We start from the raw sequence: 24,817 nt of genomic DNA, 5'->3' as shown, positions 1-24,817 counted from the left end.
AGGTTACATGACAGCAGCCTTGTTTCTTATGTACTAAACTCACCTTTTGCAAAGAGAGCTGATTTTATGCCTACATGATGAAATAAAGTGAAGTAATGACATGGTACAGTATGAATCAGGACTAGAACAGAGCAGTTTCTGCTGTGGATATCACTCTGTATAAATAAAATGCTGATTGGCCAGTAGCCAGGCAGGAAGTATAGGCGGGACAAAGAGAGGAGAATTCTGGGAAGTGGAAGGCTGAGGCAGAGAGACACTGCCAGCCGCCGCCATGACAAGTAGCATGTGAAGATGCCAGTAAGCCACGAGCCACGTGGCAAGGTATAGATTTATAGAAATGGGTTAATTTAAGATGTAAAAACAGTTAACAAGAAGCCTGAGCCATTAGGCCAAACAGTTTAAATAATATAAGTGTCCGTGTGTTTATTTCATAAGTGGGCTGTTGGACTGCCAGGGCTTGGCGGGACCTGGAGAGAAAACTCTCCAGCTACAAGTTTCTGATAACCAAGATGGCTACAAGTGAGCAATACATGTAGCCTGGTAATGCCAGACCACCCTTCTTTAACTGTCACATAAATGAATGCAGTGTGGGGAGTGGGGGGGTGGGGAGTAGGAGTCATGAATAACTTGTACACAGAAAAGGGTTCAGAATGTGCAATGACAAAAAATAAATGTAAAGCCCATCACTTAATGAGCCTGCAGCTTTTCTGGCTGACCTCACCTGTGTGGCATCGAGCCCTTTTGCTGTAGACATCCTTCTGAATACAGTGTGCACACTTGGTACTGAGCATGGCACAGTGCAATGCCACACCACACTGCCCAAGCCCAACACGGACCAAGGCGGTGAGGACTGTGAATGGCAATGTCTTCACTGGACAAGCCATGTTTTCTGCTCTTCTAGACAAAGACTTTCGGTATTTTCCCATTGTTCCCTCAGAATGGATCAAATCAGTATATTAGAATAATATTTAAAAACGTTTGCTTGAATTGCTGACTTGAGTTTTATTTTCAAAAAATATGCAATTAATTTTAGGATGAGATTAGGAAAGAATTTCCAATGATTTCTGAAATGTCTCTAAACATATACCTACCATTTTGTATGATGTATTTATAGAAAGTAGAGTTCTCAGCACTGATGATTACAAAACCAAAATACTAATCAACAACAAATCACTAAAGATGCCCTATACCCTACAGTATCAGAGGTTAGGCCAAGATTTAATTATTCATGTAAAAATAAACAAGGACCTCCATCTCATTAATGTACAAGTTTGATTTAGTCTTGACTAAAATTGCTAAGTGTGATAGCACACTCCTTTAATCCCAGCTTGTGAGAAGCAGAGGCAGGTAGATCTCTGTGAATTCCATGCCAACCTGGTCCACATGACAAGTTCCACCTTAGCCAGGGTCTCACTATGTATAGTGAGACCATGTCTCAAAACAAATTAACAAATGATGATAGATGGATGATGATGATGATGAAAGACAGACAGAGTAAATACATAAATGGCAAAATTACACACACACACACACACACACACACACACACACACATATATACCAAAGACTTACTTTAAAATAAATTCATTATGATTTATTATCAGCAATGTTTGATTTGTATACCTATTTTCTATATCTTTGCACTCAGGATCACAAAAAGTCTTGGGTAAAAGGGGTCAGAGCAGCCAGAAGCTGTGTGCCAGACAAAGCAATGACTCCAGCTGGGTAAGATGGCGTGAGGTCTTATCACACTGCTCACAATGTATGGCTACACTTGGGAGGTTTTTGTTTTGTTTTAGGAATGTTCCCATTTTCTATTTTCAGGCTATACCTGACTATAGGTAACTGGGAAGAAAGGGGGTCTGCCCATGTCTGAGTTAGGCCTCTCTGTGGGTAACTGGGAAAAGGGGGTCTGCCTATGTCTAAGTTAGGCCTCTCTGTAGGTAACTAGGGAAAGGGGACCTGCCCATGTCTGAGGTAAGCCTCTCCTTTTTGGCTGTGTACCTCTGCTACCACAAACTAGATATCAAGACTCCTCCAAATGGTGAATGCACAGTGGCTAGCTTCCTTCTGGGGGACTGTAAGTTTCCTCAGAGGATCCTGTGAGGAGACCAAGCCCTGGAGGCTTACCTGATCTAGGCGGTTCCCACCTCCTGCTAGGGTTCCTTACCCGCTTTGCTAGTTTTCCTGAGGAGGACAAGACAACAGAGGAGGCCTAGATCCTCTCTGAAGTGACCCCTGTTAAACACATCAAACAGTCCCACTTCTCCTCAGGCTTAGCCCCACCACCGCATTCAACTCAGTTCAGCTCTGTAAGAGCCGAAGAGCACAGCTCTGCAAATCCCTAGCTAATAAGCTAACTCCCACAAAAAGCAATGATGTGCCCCTTCCTCCCGCCAGCCGTCAGTACCCTACTCTCCACAGGGGCTCTTTGAACATGGAACAGTTTATGGAGTAGAGGGGAAGGTTTTCATGAAGAAAGCTGCACATCCTTCTACTGAGACCTGTGCTCATACAAGGGCAGGGCTGGGGCCCCCGGTGCTTTGGGGACGGTTCCTTGGAATGGTCTCTACAGCCGGGCTTCCGGCTATTCATAGCAATCTGAATATAGAAAATTAGTTATTTGGGAAACTTTTTTCTCAGCTTAGGGCCTTGATCCACTTCTGGAAGAAGATAAAAAGGTCCCACTCAGAACACTGTCACATGGTTATCTTTAAATCAAAAGTATGCATCGTGTCCTATCATGCTACATACTATTGTGGAAAAATTCCATTCCTACAGAAATACCAGTTTCATTTAAAAACAAAAAACAAAAAACCGTCTTAAAGAGATTATTTGAATGATATGCATTAACTTTTTATGTTAATGTTAGGGTATTTTCATAGATTCTAATTCACCAATTAAAGGATGAAAAGGGCCATTGGCATTCTTTTAATTTCATTAAAAAGTTCAAATAAAAGTCTTACCTAATAAAATTCTTTTGAAAAAATTGCGAAATTTCTATGATGGCAACCTACAACACAGACTAATATCTTCAAATACAAGATAAAATCACTCAAAAAGCAGGTATTCAATCATTTATTTAAACTAACACTTAGGAAGATGCTTTCTTTCCAGACAGTGACCTTCTGCTTATTCGGGGCATATGAGCAAAGAATGCAAAGATCCAGACTGACAGAGAAGGAGGACACTAGGCAACAAACAGAGGTAAAGTTTAGAACAGACTAGAAAGTGAATGTGATGAAGAAAAAAGAAAAGGCAGAAGAGCAGAGGAATCAGGAATGTCGAGGAGTGAAGCCGCCACATAAATGCCAGCTGTTCCAAATGCTGAGCAGTGTAGGAAGGATAGCGTCATTAAAGTCGCACGTGCTGAACCCAGTGGCACACATCTCCCAGCACTTCAAAGTCCAACACAGAAGAATTATTAACACAGATCATCTTGAGCTAATAGCAAGTTCTGGGCAACCATGGATTATACAGTGAGACCATACCTTAAAAAAAAAAAGTGACATTTGAACAACTGGCCTGGGCGTGATGGTCATGTGTGAAAGAAGAGTATTCTAGCTGGAGAGGCCTGTCAACTTAGAGGCCTCAAGACAGGTATGTGTGTCTGGCATAGTTGAGAAGCAGCAAGGAAGCCAGTGTGCCTGGACAACTATGATGAAAGGCAGCACACTGACGTCAGAGGACAAGAAAGGTGGGGAAGGGAACAGATCACAGAATTCATAGATCATCACAACAGTCTGGCGTTTAGTTTGAGTTACTGTATTGTTGAAAAGTAATACTACATGACTTTTTAAAGAATTATGTTGTAGGAACACAAGAGTAGAAGCAGGCAGAGCATTATGAAGAAAATCCTAGCAAGCACTGAAAGTAGTCTACCCTAAGAAGGTAGGCGGAGAGAGGATCCAAAGAAGGTGGGCGGAGAGAGGAGGAGAAATGGTCGTTTCTGAATATAAGGGGGATTTCCTAGTGGATTGGACTCAAGGTCTGAGAGACATAAAGAAATTAAATACAACTATAGCAGCTTAAACAACGAGGAAGATAGAGTTGGCGCCCAATGGAGGAAGGTGGGTTTGGTTGGTGATAGATGATTGAATTTGGGGAAAGAGGGTGCAAGCAGTTCAATCTTGGACATGTTTACTTTGGGATCTAAGTAGAAACACCTAAACAGAAACATAAAGTGTAGGGACAAAGGAAACTTCCTCTCTGAACATTGAAGATTGGCTAAAATGATCTAACAATACATTAACAGGAGAAAGAGATTACCCAAAGTGCATGAAGGGGAAATCACAGCCTGTGTGACACACGTGTGAGAGACAGCACCCACCGAGCCATCTGCAGGAGACAGAGAAACAGAGGCTTGGACAGGGAGTGGCTGGGATTGGTAAGGCCATGCTAGCTATAGGAGAGATAAGAAAAATGCATAGCTTGCCTTACTAAGTAATTACATCTCCCAGGATTCTCTGGAGCTGTCTAGGCATTCCTGGGCTTCTCTGTCGGATTCTCTTCTCTCCGTTGATTGATAAATTTCTGGTTAACAAGATTTCATACCAACTGCATGCCTTTGAGAAAAGAGCCTTCAGCTGAGTCCTTCCTGCACTTCAGGACAGAAAAGACGGTGGGGGGGGGCGGGGGGAGCTGGGGGTAGGGCTTGGAGGTAGAAGGGAAAGTACGGCTCCTTTTGCTCCATACTTTGGGGTTTGGTGTCCTGTATTCTTCAGATCAGAGACTGACGTGCTACCTGCTGCACTAAGAGGGCCCCTGGAGTCCCAACACAAATACAAAGTTGGTCTACAAACCTGTAATTCAAGAGAGAAGTCTGGGAAGTAGGGATATGTTTGGAGGTGATAATTTAAATGAGGTCTCTAGGGTAATGAGAATAGTCGAGCCCTGAACCTAGGCACTGATGTCAGGAGACTGTGGACAAAGAAGGCCGAAAAGAGAATGAAGCATTACACAGGAGGTGAACCAAGAGGATGAGGACACCAGGAGAGGGGAGAGATGACCAAGCTTGGCAAGTGCTGCTAAACGATCAGTTTACAACTGAATGCAGCAGCCTGGAGGTCATGGTGGTGCACAGTACTACTAACCTGGAGGCTCATCACACTAAAAGAGTCATATTAAAAAATTCTTAAAAAAATGAATAGGCTTTTAAACATCAGTCAATGAACCACTCAGTTCAAACAATATCCAATGAAATGAGATACAAGGGATGTATCTACAGAAACAGGAACATCTTGGCTGACATGTTTCTTTCTAGTTTGTATGCTTTGACTTTAATTAAGCAAGCGTGTGCTTACTGTGCTGAGAACCAAGGATGTAGAAAGAAGGACACAGAACAAAACCACTGACCCTGCTGTCACAGAGCTCTGTGGGGAAGTGGGCAGGTGTATAATCACCATAGCCAGCCATGTGGTAATTTATGGAAGACAGCATCTGAGCTAAAGCTGAGCAGTCGGGACGGTGGCCTTAAATTTAATCTCAGAAAACCCTGTAGTGATTATATACAAAAGACTTATCCATACAAATCACAAAATGTGTTGATCAACATGTGAAAGCCTGTTCAAATCAACAGGATTTAGGAAGCAATGCAAATAGCAATCGCCATTTACCCCCAGGAGGCCGAACTTCAGAGTCTCTTCTCTAAGAACCAGGAATGAAAGTGTCAAGAACAGTCCAGCTGCCATCTCAGGACAGGTCCACCGAGGGCAGATGCTGTGTTAGAAGCACTACTCCACATCATGAAAACCGTTGAAATTCGTCTCAGGGCTCCCTGTGCTCTCTCAGGTGCTCAGTGGCCTCAGCTGACGGACACAGCAACCTCACAGAGGTCAGCTGAGCTGAGGCGAAGGTAACTTACAGCAATACTCAAGTCGCCATCTCAGAAACCAGCCTGAGTTAGGACAGTCCCCCAGGAATCAGTCCCAGTTAGGACAAGCTGCCCCACGGCAACATAACTTGGGAAATCAAGAAAGGAGAGAGAGCCCTGAACTCTGCCTACCCCTGCATTCGCACACACAGGAAAAACCAAGGAGGCTCAGGTTCTCCGCATAGCACAGGTAAAGGGGGAGGGGCCACCACACAGCGGGGCTCTTCCTGGACCCCGATCAGGCACAACCCACATCCAAACACCTGTTTCCACAGAGAGATCCTTTATTACGCAGGGAAGAAAAGTTAAAGCAACAGCAAATGACCTTGCAGGTGTAACTGTTAAGAGGAGAAGATGTGTTAGAATGGGCTAGGATGAGGTGGTAAAGGAGATAGGGGACCAGGGGGAAGGACAAGGGAAAGGGGAAAGGGGTATCTGTCTGGGAGGGACAGAGGACTGCCTCTGGATAGAGAGGAGACAGACGTGGCACATGGGCAAATGGCAGTTTATAAAGGTAAAGGGGAAATCCTGTGTTGGAATGTGATGTTTAATTTTAATTGGGCATGTTAATTGGGTGAGCCAAAGGGGGCTTTTGATTGTTGGACCTTGACGGTCAGCCTCAGGAGGAGGAAGTGGCCAAATAAGGGACTAGACCTTGGTGTCTAGCTTTAGGAATGTAATCTAAAGGTTTTTAGCAAAGCAGAGAGAATGGGGGAGAAGGGCAAGGCCTGCCAGAGCCACATGTTAGAATAGGCCAGTGTCCCCTTCAAAGGGGAAGGGACACTGGAAAAACAAGGCAGGGTCGTCTTGGAACCTGCCTGAGCTCTGAATGTGCTCTCCAATCCACAGTAGAGCCCTGTAAAGGTGGAAGCCTTGCTGGACATAGCAGGGCCTGCCTGGGAGCCTAGCACTCATGAGACTGGAGGAAAAGACAGCAAGTGTGAGACCAGCCTGGAGTATGTAATGGGATCCTGTCCCAGAAAAGTAGGAAGGAAGCCTCAACCCTACACATTTTAAACCACATGTCCCCACTGGTAAGGCAATTACATAAACAATATATAAACAAAAAATATATATAAACAAAAAAAGGCAATATTATAAACAGGATATCATGTTATTAAACATTCATTCATCCAGCTACACGTGAGAATTTGTACTCATTGTGTTCACACAATTGAGATTTGGTCACCTACATACAAAACACTGCCAACTCTCCGGGCGGTAGTGGCGCACGCCTTTAATCCCAGCACTGGGGAGGCAGAGCCAGGCGGATCTCTGTGAGTTCGAGGCCAGCCTGGTCTACAGAGTGAGTTCCAGGATAGGCTCCAAAACTACACAGAGAAACCCTGTCTCAAAAAACCAAAAACAACAACAACAAAAAAAAAAAAAAAAAAAAAAAACACTGCCAACTCTACCAACTGCACTGTCTGGCTGCTGTTGCGTAACACTTTCCTCCCAGATTCAGTCCTGCTGGAAGCTCCTTAACCAGGAAAGTAAACTAGTCAAAAAGGCTTCAGGAAGTCCCTGAAACTGACCAGATTCACTAGGCCCCTCCCTGCCAGAGTAAGCAATAAAAGCTGAGCGGCCACCTCAGACAGAAGGAAGCCAGGCTACAGAGAAGACTCTCAGAGTAGCTGAGCTTCAAAGAAGACTGAGACCAGGCCAGCTTCCTTTAAGAAGTGGAAACCAGCCGAGCTGCCTGGAGGAGGGTAAGAACAACTGAGGCACCTGGAGAGGACCCTCTCCAGCCTGTTGAGCTGCCCAGAGGCGATGCAGTGTGCTCCAGGTTTCCCAGCTTTATGAGCTGTCACCCACGGGCTGGCGATGAAGCTGTCTGTCTTTGAGTCACTTCTGCTCCTGGAAGTACCCACCACCCATACTCCTGTTAAGTAACCCCAATAAACCCCATTGGTTCACCAACTTGGACTTGGGTGGTACTGTACTTTGGTCTGTCATGGGATTCCTATCAAGGGCAAATGTCTGTTGAGTCTCCCAAGGAAAAGCTCTGTCACACAACACTAGCCTCATATGACAAGTTACAAAACAAAAAAAAAAACGCACCATCATACTGAAAGGAGTATTACAGTTAGTTCATCTGATAATCCTATTATAAATTAGTAAATTGGCATATAAAACTGTATGTCTATATATAGTTTTATATATATACAAAATCATATATATATGTGTGTGTATATATAAAATCTTTCAGCTTTAATATGCCAGACCTAAGCTTGCCAAGCCCATACAAGACAACCTTCTTAGAGAACTTTTGAAATGCAGACTGAAACCTCCCCAGAGAGCCAGACCATCACTAAGACTAAATGTGTGCTCTTATTTGTTAAACTGGCATAATTACTGCCATTATTTAAATTTATAAACCTGCAACGTATTATAGCTTTCATTTCTCATACTCTTGGTAACGTTTTATAAAATGGTGTTGGAAAGTATCTAATTCTCAAGTGGTACAACCAGTATTCTTGAAACAATCACTAAAGATTTGTATATGCTTAAGACACAAATCTTACCACAGCACCCAGTAAACTATGAATACGAAATCTAGTGTAACTGACTAGGATTCAGAATTTATCACAAACCATAGCACACACATCCAAATATATTGTTCTCCTAAGCTCCAAAGATAATTGTTTTTAAAAAATCTAGTCCCAAAAGATACAAGTGCAATATACTTCATCATCAGTGACATTTTGAGCCAGAAATATTTCATTAACTAACAGTGAATGATTAAACAAATACATCTATGATTACAACCCCAGAAAAGGATTATTAGTAAGAGGATATATAAATCTATAAAACAAACTAGAAGAATAAAAATTAACAAACTAACACGTGCTTTTTTTGGTTGGTGGTAGTGGCAGTGGTTTAGCTTGGTATAGTCTTTGGAACAAGACCCGTGGTGTAGCCTGGGCTGCCCTCGAGGTCGTGGTCCTCCTGTCCCAGCCTCCTAAATGTGGGGCCTGTATCACCACAAACAGCCAATATGTGAATTGATCTGTTACTCATATAAAGCAACATTGTTCTTAAAAACTGCTGGGCATATCTCTCAGTAAACTTTAAAACTGTCACTAAATTTTAGTTCCTCTTTGGATGCTGTATATACACAGTATGGTGATTTAACTGAGAAATGTCGCCATAAGTTCACACATTTTAACACTTGGTCCTAGTTGTCGGAGCTATCTGGGGAGGTTATGGAACCTTTAGTTGGCAGAGTCTTACTGGAGGAAGCATGTTATTAGGGATAGGGCTTAAGGGTTTATAGCCTCACCCTACCTCCTGCTTACTCTCTGCTTCCTGTGTGGGTGAAAATGTGATCAGCCAGCTTCCTGCTCCCATGCCATGCCTTCCCCACTAGCAAGGACTCTATCCTTCTAGAACTATAAGCTAAAATAAACTTTCTTCCTTAGGTTGCTTTTTTTTTTTTTTTTTTTTTTTTTTTTTGGTTTTTCGAGACAGGGTTTCTCTGTGTAGCTTTGCGCCTTTCCTGGAACTCACTCTGTAGTCCAGGCTGGCCTCGAACTCACAGAGATCCACCTGCCTCTGCCTCCCGAGTGCTGGGATTAAAGGTGTGCGCCACCAACGCCCGGCTCCTTAGGTTGCTTTTGGACATGTTATTGTATCACAGCAACAGAACAGCAACTAATACGTAGACACTGACAGTTTAAGAGGACAGTTAATACTTCACGTTTGAAATGAAAAGAATTACTTCCAAGAGGTTAATGTATAAACAATACAACTTTGAATGGCTCATGTTGTGCGGGTATGTACCTGTGATCACAACTGTTTAGAAACTGAGACAGAAGGGTCACTCGAGAGCCCCTGTGTTGGAGACCAGCTTGAGAAACATAACAAAACTTCAACTCAAAAAAAAAAAAAGTGAATGGTTAGGCAAATTATGTAACAAGTAAATTGTTTATTCCATAATTTGATTGCATTTCTGATAGGTTTATATATCAGCAATTCGGATATCTTCATGGAAAATATTTTTAAAGTCTTATTTGTATGTGTATGCACATGTGTCTGGGGGAGTGGTATATGCAAGTAATTGTGAGTGCCCACAGAGGCCAAAAGAGGGTGTCAGAGCGCTTGGAGCTGAAGTTCCAGGCAGCTATGAGGCACCTGACATGGGTGCTGGGAATCAAACTCTGATCCTGTGGAAGAATACCAAGCATTCTTAACTCTTCAGTCTCATGGAAATATTTTTATCCTTTTTAATAATGTACTTCATAAATAAAAGAATTTGCAGTCCCTTCAAAAAATAACTATATATGCAAGATGCCAGTATGTAACAGAAATATACTCCAAATTCTCTTTCCAGCTCTCTTTTTCATTAAATTCTAGATCAAAATTTACAGAAATAGTAGATGAACCTTGAAGACATTATACAAAATGACAGAAGCCAGTCATTAAAAGAAAAATATTGTTTGATTCCACATGGCACGATATGCCTACAGTCATCAGATCCAGAGGGAGAGCGTGAGATGATGGTTCAGAAGAGCAAGATGAACTTCAGGAGTGTAGTTACAAAGCAATGAAGTAAACTCAACATCACTGAACTATCAGTCTACAATGGTTAAAAGGGGAAACCCTGTGTTATATCTATTTTACCACAATTTTAAATTAAGTAAATAAAAATTATAAAAATACCATTTTTTCCTTTGGAGCTCTTAAGTGCTTTCATTTGTTTTAATATATGATAATAAATAAGTTTGCCGAGTTCACTGGGAAAATCACCTATCACTTGAAGGTGGGGGGGGGGCACGACAAAGCAAGGCAAGTTAATTAAGTTGAGCATATTACATCACTGTACATAGAACACAGATGCCTTGAAACGCCATGTTTCTGACTGTGAGTTGATAATTGTGGGAGCCAGGTGATAGGTACACAGAAATTCATTATACGGTTCTCTCCAGTGTTACATGCTGGAATTTTTCATAATAAGACATTAAAAATAAAGATAGCTGTGCAAACAAATGAGGTATGAAACTCAGCAGGGCAGAAAGAGTGATGGAGGACCATGGTGAGCTTTGTATGCAGATCACATTGAAAGATAAAGCATAGAAATCTTTACAACCTCCTTTAAAAATATGAACTTGGATATAGATAGCAAAATGGTGAAGGATTTCAAGAAAAGGGGTGTGTATTGCCCAGACAAGGACTCCTAGGAAAAACAAATTGTAAGAGAGTTTAAATTTACACTCAGTTAGATGTCAATTTTTTACTTGGTTATTTTTTGAAGGAGGAAGATTTTCTCGTTTGTCTGTTTTGCCCTTGTTGTGTTGAGACAGAGTATCACTCTATAACCCTTGCCATCCTTAGCAATCTATCCTAACTTCCCAAATACCGGGATAACACCATACTTAGCCATTATTATTTTTTTTACTTTATATAATTTAAGAAACAACCTTTGTAATAACCAGTTCCTAAGTTATAATGGTTAATAAAAATTAAGGAGAAATCTCTCTAATTCTTTTTTAAGAATAACATACAAAGCCAGGTATGGTGTATAGTGGGTGGCTGTTTGAGCCAGGCCCTGAAGCACTGCCCCTAGTGAGGTAGCAGGTACCTGTTACACCTGCCTATGACCTTGAGGTACGTGCCCCTGGGGTATGGCTGATAGGGGACCCTTAAGACCTGCTACCTTGTGGTTTTTGATGCTGAGATCCTGGACCAGGCAGACCAGCATGGGACATAGCTCAGCTTTCCCGGACCCTATGATAAATCTCCGTGGTTGTGAATTAACCCCCAAATAAATTCCTTTGCTCATTAAATAGACTCCATGGGTTAATCCCATGAATGGTGATACATGCCTGTAAACCCAACACTTCAGATGTGGAGACAGAGGATTAGGAGTTTAAGGCCATCCTGGTTACATGAAATTCTGCCTCAAAAACAAAATAAAGAGTAACAGAAAAGTTAGATAATAGTAACTGTATAAAATCTAATCTCGCCGGGCGGTGGTGGCGCATGCCTTTAATCCCAGCACTCGGGAGGCAGAGCCAGGCGGATCTCTGTGAGTTCGAGGCCAGCCTGGGCTACCAAGTGAGTCCCAGGAAAGGCGCAAAGCTACACAGAGAAACCCTGTCTCGAAAAACCAAAAAAAAAAAAAAAAAAAAATCTAATCTCAAGAAAGTAGGAGATTTTGTTTTCAATGTCTGAATGTCCTATTTCCATATTACAGTGAGAAAAATAAACTTTCAAATGTGTGAGAAATTATTTTATCAATATTCTGTGAAAAGTAAATTTACAGAACTAAGGTATTAAACTACCATGCTGCTTTAAATTAAAGTTTCTTGCTATTTTGGAATCTGTGTGAGTCTTTATTACAACTCTTTGAAAAATGGGCCAAGAACTGGGAAACACCCGGCCCAGAACATCACCACCACTAATAAAATCAACCAATTTGGTGAGCTCCATGACTGGATCTCAAAACTATGATAAGGACTGATTGAGAAACACTGGTGAACATCAACCTCAGTCCTATCCAGACACACACACACACACACACACACACACACACACGAACAAACAACACACACATAACAGACACAGTTGACAAATGGGAAACTCTAGAGGGAGAGTTGAAGTGAGACGTTTTTGGTTTTTCACTGTGCAGACCTTGTGCCTGGTAGGCAGGTATGATTTCCCTGAGCTACATCTCCAGCCTACTGTGATATTTAATTTTCCAATACATACTTAAGAGTTCCCGAGTGCACAAAAGTAGGACTGAGACTCTTGACGCCTGGGTCCAGAGAATGCTAGAGAGTTTCTTACACAACTCTGGGCTTTCTGGATTGCAGTAAGAACACAGGATCTCTGAGTGAAGATGCTTGTAGATGTGTTTTATGGGTCACCATAATTGACACCATTAACCACATGGTATTAAGAAGAGCAGTGGTTCACATAGTGGCTAATCTCACATTTCTTAACTCACAGAAGGACCTGAGTCCGAAAGCCACAAAATGAACAGTAGACATTCTTGTGAAGATAGAGTTAAACTGATGGGCAAAAATTAAGTGGAAAGGGACTTTAATTAAAGTTTGTTATCTTAATATTATTACTTCAGAACAATTTTTAAAATCACAGAGAAATGAGTCCATAATTGAACTAAGTGTACAAGGTCTGAACTTGGAGCACTCCCTCTTCTGTGGGCGTGCAAGCACATGCACACTCCCTCTTCTGTGGGCGTGCAAGCACATGCACACTGTCTCTCTTCTCTCACTCACCACCTTTTTCTCTGAGACAGAGTCTCTCGTTGTGTCTGGAGATTCACTGAGAATTAGAATCCTTCCATGATGCTTTGTTTTCTAACACTGACAAAAATTTATTTACTTGTTTTCAGGTAGTAGTGGCACACACTTTTAATCCCAGCACTCGGGAGGCAGAGGCAGGTGGATCTCTGTGAGTTCGAGGCCAGCCTGGGTCTACAGAGTGAGTTCCAGGACAGCCAGACTGTTACACAGAGAAATCCTGTCTCTAAAAACAAAAACAAAAACAAAAAAAATTTTTTAATGTTCTAAATCGTCTTTTCTCTGTTTTCTGGGAATTTAGAGAAGAATGGATGGAAGTGAGTTTTGGAGTGGGCAGTGTGGATACCCTCCCTATTAAGGAGCTTCTACATTATTCTATGATAAAGTGGAGTTCCAACTGAATACAAAGAAAAAAATATGTAGGAGATGGGACCTAGCCAGAGATATTTTGTATAAGGGTTAACTATGTTGGAAATGTGTCAAGTAAGTTATGGGAGCACTTGGAGGCCATTAAAATGCATCAGGTGAGAAGCTATCCACCCTCAACAGTGGAGAGGCAGCATGCAGCCCTTGCACTGCTCAGACCCACTGCAGACACTGAGGCAGGGCTGACTGAGAGGCTGGCTGAGAAAGCTCAGTTATGCAGACAGCTGATCCCAGGACCCCTGTGCTGCCCAGCCACAGACCACCTCGGATGCCTCACCAACGTCTGCTTTGATCTTCCCAGTGTCTCAAATCAGTACTTTTTAATGAGTTAGCAACACTTAACAAATCAGAAACTTCTTAATTCAGAAGTTTTTACTTTTCTTAGTATATCAGAAGATCAGGGAGTCCAGACAACGGGCAGCCATCCACCACAGCCTCAGTTTCCACACTGCTTCATCCCAGGTGCATTGCCACCCTGTTCTCCACAGACATTCGCATTCTCAGTGATTACCTTCGGGGTATCTCGATTTTCTCTGATGTTCGTTTTCTTCTGACTTTACATCTGTGGGCTTGTCCCATATGGGGAAAGATGCCCTTAATTAGAGGGGTAACTCTCACTCTAAAGGGCAGGGACCTTTCCTAACTCAGCAGCCAGGGCAGTAAACATAAATTAGACTTAGCCACACTTAGTCACATTTCAGAGACTGACCAGTAACAAAATCAGATCTTAAAAACGATTCTCCAGACATTAGTTTACAATTTCAGTGAAGAATCTCCTGGCAGAGCAACCCTCCTCCTGAAGTCTGAAGGCCCTCCTGAACCCAGTACTACCTCATTTCATACACAATGGCATTCCGATCCCACCCCAACCCTATTCTCTTAGATCACTGAAATGTTAACAGTGTGAGTTAGCACCCTGCCACCAGCCTGACATGAAGAAAGGGGGCAGGGAAAGGAGGGGAGGGCGGGGTACAGAGGAACCTGCCTGCAATCCCAGCACTTGGGAGGCAGAGGCCGAAGGATCAAAAGGTCAGTGTGGGCCTCAGTTACATGATGAATTCAAAGTCAACTGGGGCTACATAAGTCTCTGTCCCCAAAACACAACAAAGTAAGAATAAAGGGGGGTGCTGTGTAATAATGTTCTTGTATACTGCAAAGATTTGTTGGTTTTAAAAAATGCTGATCAGCCAGTAGCCAGGCAGGAAGTATATAGGTGGGCAAACAGATTAGGAGAATTCTGGAAAGAGGAAGGGCAGAGTCAGGGGTCACCAACCAGACGCAGAGAAAGCAAGGTGAGAATGCTGCACTGAGAAAAGGTACCAAGCCACGTGGCTAAACAGAGATAAGAGTTACGGGTTAATTTACGTGCAAGAGCTAGTTAGCAATAAGCCTGAGCTACTGGCTGAGCATTTGTAAATAATATTAAGCCTCTGAGTCAGTTATTTGGGAAGCAGCTGCCGGGGTATTTGGGAACAAGCAGGTGGGAAAGAAACTTCCGCCTACAGGGGGTGGTGAGGGAAAACTTTCCAAGCAATTCCCACAGCATTATAAACCAAAAGAGGCCAAAAGGGGGTGTCTGTCATCTCACTGGAAGACCTGGATCTTAACTTATGTTTTTCATTATCGGAATATTCCTGAAAGTTTTAGTTCTTTAAAAGCACCATGAAAGTTGGGCAGCAGTGGCACACGCCTTTAATCCCAGCACTCAGGAGGCAGAGCCAGGTGGATCTCTGTGAGTTCAAGGCCAGCCTGATCCAGAGCGAGATCCAAAACTACACAGAGAAACCCTGTCTTGAAAAACCAAAAAGAAAAATGAAGGAAGGAAGGAAGATGTGTTTAAAATAATCATAGTTCTGAAATTTCTGATAATTCCCAGGAATACTGACTTATTGTCTCTGGACCTCAAAAAGTATCATGGTAGGAATTTGAGAACACTGAGAACTTGTGTTTTCTCACTATATGTTATAATTCTAAAATGTACTGTTGCTGCTAAATAAAATGTACTTTTACAAAAGAGAAGGAGACAGAAACCTAGACTTGAGCTTCAGTTCTAACACCGAAAGGGAGGTAGAAAAGGAGGGTGAGAGGGAGGGAGGGCTCAGACTCATTCACACTGAACTCAAGCTAAAGACAAAGAGCTGTGATTACTTGTCATGTTCCAATCAACCATGACACAATAGAGAAATGTCAGGAAGAATGCAACAAGAATGCAGTAAAGTTGTTGGCTATAGGATTAACATGCAAAAACTAGTGATTCCTCAATATAACTCATAGAAAAGATAGCATGAATGAAAATTCAAACATAATAGTAAACAAAACTATAAAATACCCAAGAACAAAATTAATACAAGGCACAAATAAAGTCAACTATCCTGTACAGGGAGCCAGCAAGGGCCCCTGGAGTTTAAAGGTTTCTGATCATTGCTGTGATTCATGCCTGTAATTGCCAGTTCAGGGGAACCAGGCAGGACTGTTGTGAATTCAAGGCTGTGTGAACGGAAACCAGGCTGTATCACCAAGTGAGACTCTTGTCTCTGAGTTAGAGACAGTTGAATCACCAGGGAGAGAGATGATCTGAGAACTAGTGAGAGTTTGGTTCAGGTAAATGACCCCAGAGAACCCATGGCTTCTTCCCAGTGACATTTTGGGCCTAGTCAGGACCTGCATCTCCCTGCTCAGTTCTAAATCATGGGAATCTGGCCTAAAATGTTTAGGTTTTTCAGATGCACACTGGAAGCTGAACCATGATGCAGATAAGCAAGAGCCTGAGCCTCTCATGAATCAACTGAAATGTCAGGCAGGGAGAAAGGTCTCTAAAAAGATTGCAGGTAATACTAAAAAAGCTTTTAAGCAGAGAGCGTCACACACTGTATGTATGGAAATTAAAAGAGTATATAAAGCTTTTACATTACTTTGGGATAGAAGCAAAAGGAAAAACATTCTGTAATATTTTTATGTAATAAGAAATTCCCAAACACACAATTCTTAATACTTGAGATTTTGTGACCACTGGCCTTTACTTGATTTCAGGATTACCATTACTCTCTAGACAAAAAATAGTATCCTGAGAAAATTATAGTACAGCTGGCTGTGATGGAGCAAGCCTGTAACCCCAGTACTTGGGAGGCAGAGGCAGGAGAGAGGGTGTTCAGTGTCATCCCTGACAACATATGAAGTTCAAGGACAGGCCCTATCTCAAAACCAAGAGAGAACAAACATTTATAATGTAAACAAGTGGTTAGAAGCACCAGAAAAACATCTGTTTACATAGCAATAATTAATATTGTAAGGGTCCTTATCTATAAATTCATGAAGGTCATCTAAGGACTTTATAGATAACACTTCATTAGCCAAATAATTATGAGTATATATAGCTGGAATAATAAAATGAACATCTGTTTTAAAGAATGCTTTTAATTTTATGCCTTTTGCTAAATCAACCCCACTTTTATAACTTCCTATCGATTACTGAGGTTTTTATATAACAGAATAAACAGCCCTCCCCTGAAAACTGAAATAGGAATCCCTGTTGTAGCCAGGTGTGGTGACAAATGCCTGTGACCCGTCACCTGGGAGACAAGACTGGGAGGACTGGCGGGAGTGTGAAGGCAGCCTGGGATACACAGTCAAAACACAGAAACGAAGAAATGCTTTTTCTGCTCACCTTGGCTGTTCTCCATTCCCAACCATCACCTATCTGTTGTGAATGTCTGATGAATTCTGCACAATAGTGTTGGAAGCTTTTTTCTCCAAAGAACTCATCTTCCATGTTAAATGAGAACTGCAATAAGAATGAAGAAAACAAAGTTGGGGTAGGACAACGGAAACCATCCTCGGGGTCGGTCATGAGAGTTTTCACTTCCCATATTCCCACTCTGTCTTCCTTTGTGTTTCACACGACATGAAAACCTAAAAGCCTATACTTAAAACAGAGTATTTATCTATGGAGCCTTCTTTGTTGGATTTTTAGTTGTTCAAGAGGGAATCTTGTCTGGTTTTCTTTTTGAATTGCTGGGCATTGAACCCAGGGCCTCAAATATGCTAAACATACACCCTACAAATTAACGGATCATTCGACCACACATTCTAGGGTGTTTGTCTTTATAAGGACAAGGGTGATGCCGAATGTAGTATAAATCCTCACTGTTAATTTTATCTGATTCTGAGATAATGCTTTCAAACATGCTCCTGAGAATATGTCTGCTTCCTGCCTCAGCTCTTACACTGACTGTTACAGCGACGCATGGGGGCCAACTGCCCTTCACGCTTTAGTAGAACGGTCAACTCTCCAGCAAATATTGTTGCAAAGCTTGAAATTGCTTTCCAAGGTATAAAGTTAATTAATTACTACTAGATCAAACTCACAAATGTGACATACCAAGAAATACTCATATATTTGTTGTAGAAAGCTGTTCAAAACATAAAATATTGTTTACAGAAAATATTTTAGCACATAAGAAAAATGCCCCAGATCATGTAGTTGAGACCTCTCAATGAAAGAAGCTAGATACAACACGCTCATTGTCATTAGCTATGAGCATCAAGACTGTTGCTTATTATATCAACTGCTACGCAAGACACTTCACATCTCCATTTGATCTCCTCACAACCCAAAGGTATGTCATCTCCATTCCTTCGATGACAAATCAAAAGGAATCTGTTCACAAACGCAAATAAAAAGGGACTCAGGGCCACGACCTGTCTATACAAGCTGATTGCCAACCCACTATGCAGACTGTCCAAATTCAGCATAACCTATATAAGAATGTGTCTATTCACCCAATAATAAAAGTTGGATGCATATTAAGTAGGCACTGTGCATAGAGAAAAGTTAGATACGAAAAAAGCAGACACTTTGCCTTGTAAGAGCTCACATTCTAAGAAAGGGAGATAAACAAAAAAGCCCACCCATTTCAATAGAACGTGCCTTAACAAGCCTCCATTCACCACCCTGTGAATGACTGACACCACCTGCAGCTGGCTGAGGCACACTGGTTCTGCAGCATGATGACCATAAAGCACTCTGCTCCTGAGAGATGAATGTATGTTCACAAACCATATTCTTGTATCATAAGTATGGAGTTTAATTAAACAAACCAATAAAATATAAGAAGACAACTGTAATCCTCTGCAATTACATATATCATAAATGCCTCAATAAGGGCCAAATAAAGGCATGTCTCTATAGGAAAAGCAAGCTGCTGTTGAGCAAGGTTAAGAACAGTATAACTGGGCTGGAGAGATGGCTCAGAGGTTAAGAGCACTGATTGCTCTTCCAGAGGTCCTGAGTTCAATTCCCAGCAACCACATGGTGGCTCACAACCATCTGTAATGAGATCTGGCGCCCTCTTCTGCTGGGCAGGGATACATGCAGACAGAACATTGTATACCTAATACATAAATAAATCTTTAAAAAAAAAAAAAAGAACAGTATAACTGAAAACATACAAACCCATGATTCTGCATTCAATCAGCTGTACAAATGGCTTGAGATCTTCCTTTTAAATCAAAACTAGAAGTTTAGATGGTGTATCCTGGGTTCCATCAAGAATAAACTATGATGTGAGTGTGGTGGCAAACCTGTAATTCTAGTATCTGAGAGGTGGAAGCAGGAAGATCAAGAGTTCAGGTCATCCTCTTCATCACAAAGGTCAAAGTCAACCTGGGCTATGTGAGACTCTATCTTTAAAAAGGTTGGGGGGGGGGGCAGTGTGAATGAACAACAAATTTCAATCAAGTACCTACACTCAAAAGAAAATGAATTCTCTGGCCATGCATTCTAATTTTAACAAACACACTTGTTATATTTTACATTTTAATTAATTTTTTCTAGCATACACTTTTTTTCTTTTTTATGAATCTTCCTATGTAGTCCAGGCTTGTCTGAACTCACTATATAGACAAGGCTGACCTGGAGCTCATGGCCATCCTCCTGCCTCTGTTTCCCAAGAGCTGTGATTATAGGCACACACTACCATGCCTGGCTCTTAGAGAGAAATGCACTCAGTGGTTTTTTGGTGTTTGTTTCTGTTTATTTGTTTGTCTATCTGTTTTTGAAATAGGATTTCACTCTGTATCCCTGGCTACCCTGAAACTTGCTATGCAGCTCAAGCTAGACTCAAACTTGCCAAAATCTGATGCTCCTGCCTCTGCCTTCTGTATGCTAGAATAACAGGCAAACACACACTGCCCCCTAGTCTGGCTATTCTTAATATGGCTTCTGGAAGCACATGACACTTGACACCCTCGATTTTATGTGTAGGTAGCTGTCCACATGTCTCCTGGGAATCATCTGTAATTTCCCACGGGTGTTTCTAAGGTCCTATCCAAACATTAAGAACCTCTGTGCACAGGGACAGGAGCAAGGCTGAGATAAGCCTCCAGAACACCAACATTTCAGGTGCCTTAGAGAACCAACCACGGCCTAGAGAATAAGAAAACAGCATCAGAGGTCCCTGATCTCTCCAAGACTTTTATCATGAAGGGGTGTTGAATTTTGTCAAAGGCTTTTTCAGCATCTAATGAGATGGTTATGTGGGTTTTTTCTTTCAGTTTGTTTATATGGTGGATTACATTGACAGATTTTTGTATGTTGAACCATCCTTGCATTTCTAGGATGAAGTCTACTTGATCATTGAAAGTCACAGTATCAGCTCAGGACCCAAAAGGCCAAGTTCTCAGCACAAAGGAGATTTATTTTCTTTAGAGGGACAGAGGACAGGAAGTAAGAGACAAACACAGGAGATAGAGGACAAGGGAGAAGAGGAAGGGAATAAGGGAGAGAGGTCAGGGATATTTGCTAGAGCAATAAGACAACTAAAGAAGATCAAGGGGATACAAATTGGAAAGGAAGAAGTCAAAGTATTGCTATTTGCAGATGATATAAGTATACATAAGTGACCCCAAAAATTCTACCAGAGAACTCCTACAGCTGATAAACACCTTCAGCAAATTGGCTGGATACAAGACTAACTACAAAAAAAAAATCAGTAGCATATGTGTGTGTGTGTGTGTGTGTGTGTGTGTGTGTGTGTGTGTGTGTGTGTGTACACATACATAAGACAAACAGGCTAAAAAAGAAATCAGGGGAACAACACCCTTCACAATAGCCACAAATAATATGAAATGTCTTCTGGTAACTCTAACCAAGCAAGTGAAAGACCTGTATGATAAAACCTTCAAGTTTTTGAAGAAAGAAATTGAAGAAAAGAGCAGATGGAAAGATCTCCCATGCTCATGAATTGGTAGGATTAACATCATAAAAATGACCATCCTACCAAAAGCAATCTACAAATTCAATGTAATTCCCATCAAAATTCCAACACAGTTCTCTATGGACTTTGAAAGAAAAATATTCAACTTCATATGGAAAAACAAAACAAAAAAACAAAAACCCAGGATAGCTCAAACAATCCTGTACAACAAAAGAATTTCTGGAGGTATCACTACCCCTGATTTCAAGCTGTACTACAGAGCTATAGTAATAGAAACCACATGGTATTATCATAAAAACAGATAGGTCAATCAACAGAATTTAATCAAAGACCCAGATGTAAATCCACACACCCATGGACACCTGATTTTTTGATGAAGAAGCCAGAAATAGACAATGGAAAAAAGAAAATACACATCTTCAACAAATGGTGCTGGTCTAACTGGATGTCCACATGTCAAAGAATGTAAATAGATCCATATGTATCAACCTGCATAAAACTCAAGTCCAAGTGGATCAAAGACCTCAACACAAAACCAGATGCACTGAACCTAATAGAAGAGAAAGTAGGGAATAGTCTTGAACACAATGGCACAGGAGACAAGTTCCTGAACAGACCACCAAAGCACAAGAACTAAGACCTACAATTAATAAATGATCATGAAACTGAAAAGCTTCTATAAGATAAAGGATACCATTATTTGGATAAACAACAGCCAACAAAATGGGAAAAGATTTTTACCACCTCCACATCTAACAGAGGGCTAATATCCAAAATATATAAAGAACTCAGGAAATATACATATATATTAAAATATATAAAGAACTCAATAAACCAAATAATCCAATTTTTTAAAAATGGGGTACAGATCTAAACAGAGAATTTTCAACAGAGGAAACTCAAATAGCCAAGAAACACTTAAAGAAATGTTCAACATTCATTCCATCTTATACCTGTCAGAACAGCTAAGATCAAAAACACAGGTGACTGTTGTTGGATTTTCTTTTACTCTAGCCCCACCTTGGAACACCAAAATGTTGTTGGTTGTTGCTCTTTTGTGGGGCTTATTCTTAATTATAAATGCTTAGCCTTTAACTTGGCTTGTTTCTTGACAGCTTTTTAAAAAATTATCCTGTCTACCTTTTGCTTCTGGGCTTTTACCTTTCTCTATTTCTGTATATTTTTTCTTTACTTCTTACTTTGTGGCTTGCTGTGTAGCTGGGTGGCTGGCCCTTGGAGTCCTCCTCTCCTCCTTTTCTTGCTTCTTCTTCTCTTCCTCCCAGATTTCTCCTTCTATATATTTCTCTGCCTGCCAGCCCCACCTATCCTTTCTTCTGCCTCACTATTGACCATTCGGTTCTTTATTAGACCATCAGGTGTTTTATACAGGCAAAGAATCACAGCTTCACAGAGTTGAAACAAATGAAACATAAAGGAATACAACAAATCTCTGCATCATTAAACAAATGTTCCAGAGAATAAACAAATGTAACACACCTTAAAATATTCTACAACAAGTAACAGCTCATGCTGGAGAGGATATGGAGCAAGGAGAACACTCCTCCATTGCTGGTGGAAGTGCAAACTTGTACAGTTGTTTGCAAATCAATATGGAAGTTTCTCAGAAAATTGAAACTGAGCTACCTCAAGACCCAGCTATACCACTCCTAGGCATATACCCAAAGGACGTTCCATCCTACCACAAAGACACTTGCTCAACAATGTTCATAGCAGCTTTATTCCTAATAGCCAGAAATTAGAAACAACCTAGATGTCCCTCAACTGAAGAATGGATAAAAAAAAAAATGTGGTAATTTACACAATGGAGTATTACTCAGCTGTTAAAAACAATGACATCATGAAATTTACAGCCAAATGGACGGAACTAGAAAACATCATCTGAGTGAGATAACCCAGACCCAGAGACACAAACATGGTATGTACTCACTTACAAGTGCTTATTAGCTGTAAAATAAAGGATAACTATGCTACAATCCACAGACCCAGTGAAGCTAAGTAACAGGGAGGGCTCAAGGGGGGAAAATGCATGGATCTCCCTGGAAGGGAAACAGAATAGATTTTGCTGAGGGGCTGGGGGCAGGTGGGGATGGGAACAGAAGGGATCATGTTTAGGGGTGGGGGTGAAGGGAGAGAGTAATGGGGGAGACGACTTGAAGGGGTTAAACTCTCCCATTCTCACAACTGAATTTAGGCTTCAGTTCTCTAAGGGGCAAACAGGTGTCTCTCCCAACAAAGGGCCATTTATCAACAAATGACAATCAGGAAGGAGGGAGAGAGCATGACCAGGGCCTGGGTCAGCCCCACAATGTCTCCTGGACAGTTCCTGTAGCCCCCTTGAAACTTACCCAAATATGTCCAAAGATAAAACCTCAGCCAGTTAAAAACGTACTAATGTAACTGCTGCTTGTTTAACCAACCATATTAGAGATGACCTAATTGTTCCTGAAATTCCCCTAGCTGTGCTTAAAGGGAGCCTGAACGCTCAGGGTCATCGCCATTTTGTGCAGGTGAACAACCCTGCATGAATGCTGGAATATTAATAAATGTTCTTTGCTCTTACATACTATTTGAGACTGGGGTCTTCCTTCAGCATTTCCTCTGGACTCTATAGACTGGAACAGGGGTGGGGGTGGATTTGAGGGGCAAGGTAGAAACCTAGTACAATGGAAACTTTCAGGAGTCTACAAGAGTGACCCTAGCTCAGACTCCTAGTAATGGGGGCTACAGAGCCTAAACCAGCCACCTTCTGTAACCAGGCAAGGCTTCCGGTGGAGGGATTTGGGACACCAACCAAGCCTCAAACCTTAGACCTACAATTTGTCCTGCCTGCAAGATGTGCTGGGGTAAAGGTGGCACAGAAATTGTGGGAGTGGCCAACCCACAGTGGCCAACTGGTCCAGCTTGAAACCCATGCCAAGAGGGAAGCCAGATCTGACACTGTCAGAGGGCCAGGAACCAGAGGCTAGATAGCCCAGAGACTTAGAATAGAACCAAACACGACCAGAAAAAACAAAAACAAAAAACAAACAACAACAACAAAAACCCAACAATGAAATGATTCTTAACGATACTCTTCTACACTCATAGACCAGAACCTAGCATAATTGTCATCAGAGAGGCTCCATCTAGCAACTGATGGGAACAGACGCAGACCCACAGCCAAATTATTAGGCAGAGCAGGAGGAATCTTGAGAAGGAGGGGAAGACAGATTGTAAGAGCCACAGGGGTCAAGGATACCACAAGAAACCCCACAGAATCAACTAACCTGGGCTCACAGGGACTCACGGAGACTGAACCAAAAACCAGGAAGTCTGCATGGGTCTGACCTAGGTCCTTAGCATATATGTTATGGCTGTGTAGCTTGGTCTTCTTGTGGGATTTCTAACAGTGGGAGTAGGGCTGTCTCTGACTCTTTTGCCTGCTTTTGGGACCCTTTTCCTCCTACTGGGTTGCCTTGTCCAGCCTTAATATGAGGGGAGGTACCTAGTCTTATTGCAACTTGATATGCCATGTTTGGTTGACATCCCCAGGAGGCCTGCCCTTTTCTGAAGGGAAACAGAGGGGAAATGGATCTGGGGAAGAAGGGAGGTGGGGAGAAGGTACTGGGAGGAGAGGAGGGGGAGCAAACTGCAGTCAGGATGTAGTATATGAGAGAAAAAGAAATTTTTTTAAAGAAGGTAAGATAGCAAAAAGGTTTGAGAATGGCAGTGAAAGGGGGGAAAACTGGGAATATGAGGCTCACATCTGATGTCTCAGTGTGAACAGGGATCAGTATACTCAGAAGATTAGACTGTAGGCTCTGATGGTCTCAGTGTGAACAGGGATCAGTATACTCAGAAGATTAGACCGTAGGCTCTGATGGTCTCAGTGTGAACAGGATCAGTATACTCAGAAGATTAGACTGTAGGCTCTGATGGTCTCAGTGTGAACAGGATCAGTATACTCAGAAGATTAGACTGTAGGCTCTGATGGTCTCAGTGTGAACAGGGATCAGTATACTCAGAAGATTAGACTGTAG

General features: G+C 41.8%; 1 protein-coding gene and 1 long non-coding RNA gene across 2 annotated transcripts in view; one reads left to right on the top strand and one right to left on the bottom strand.

Moving 5' to 3' along the window:
* Atg10 (autophagy related 10) overlaps positions 1 to 24,817 on the bottom strand; it is a 183,097-nt gene that overhangs the window by 144,400 nt on the left and 13,880 nt on the right. The window contains exon 2 of the mRNA XM_059276415.1: positions 17,228 to 17,344. Coding sequence (XP_059132398.1) covers positions 17,228 to 17,332 — 105 coding nt within the window. The 5' untranslated portion in view covers positions 17,333 to 17,344. The remainder of the gene's footprint in view (positions 1 to 17,227; positions 17,345 to 24,817) is intronic.
* On the top strand, positions 6,411 to 10,533 carry LOC131921686 (uncharacterized). The gene is made up of 2 exons (XR_009382064.1): positions 6,411 to 6,906; positions 10,206 to 10,533. It is a non-coding gene; the product is annotated as an uncharacterized LOC131921686 (long non-coding RNA).

Source organism: Peromyscus eremicus, chromosome 11 (genome assembly GCF_949786415.1).
Source record: "Peromyscus eremicus chromosome 11, PerEre_H2_v1, whole genome shotgun sequence".
Lineage (NCBI taxonomy): Eukaryota > Metazoa > Chordata > Mammalia > Rodentia > Cricetidae > Peromyscus > Peromyscus eremicus.
The sequence above is the reverse complement of the archived record's forward strand: the minus strand, read 5'-3'. Positions and strand labels throughout refer to the sequence as shown.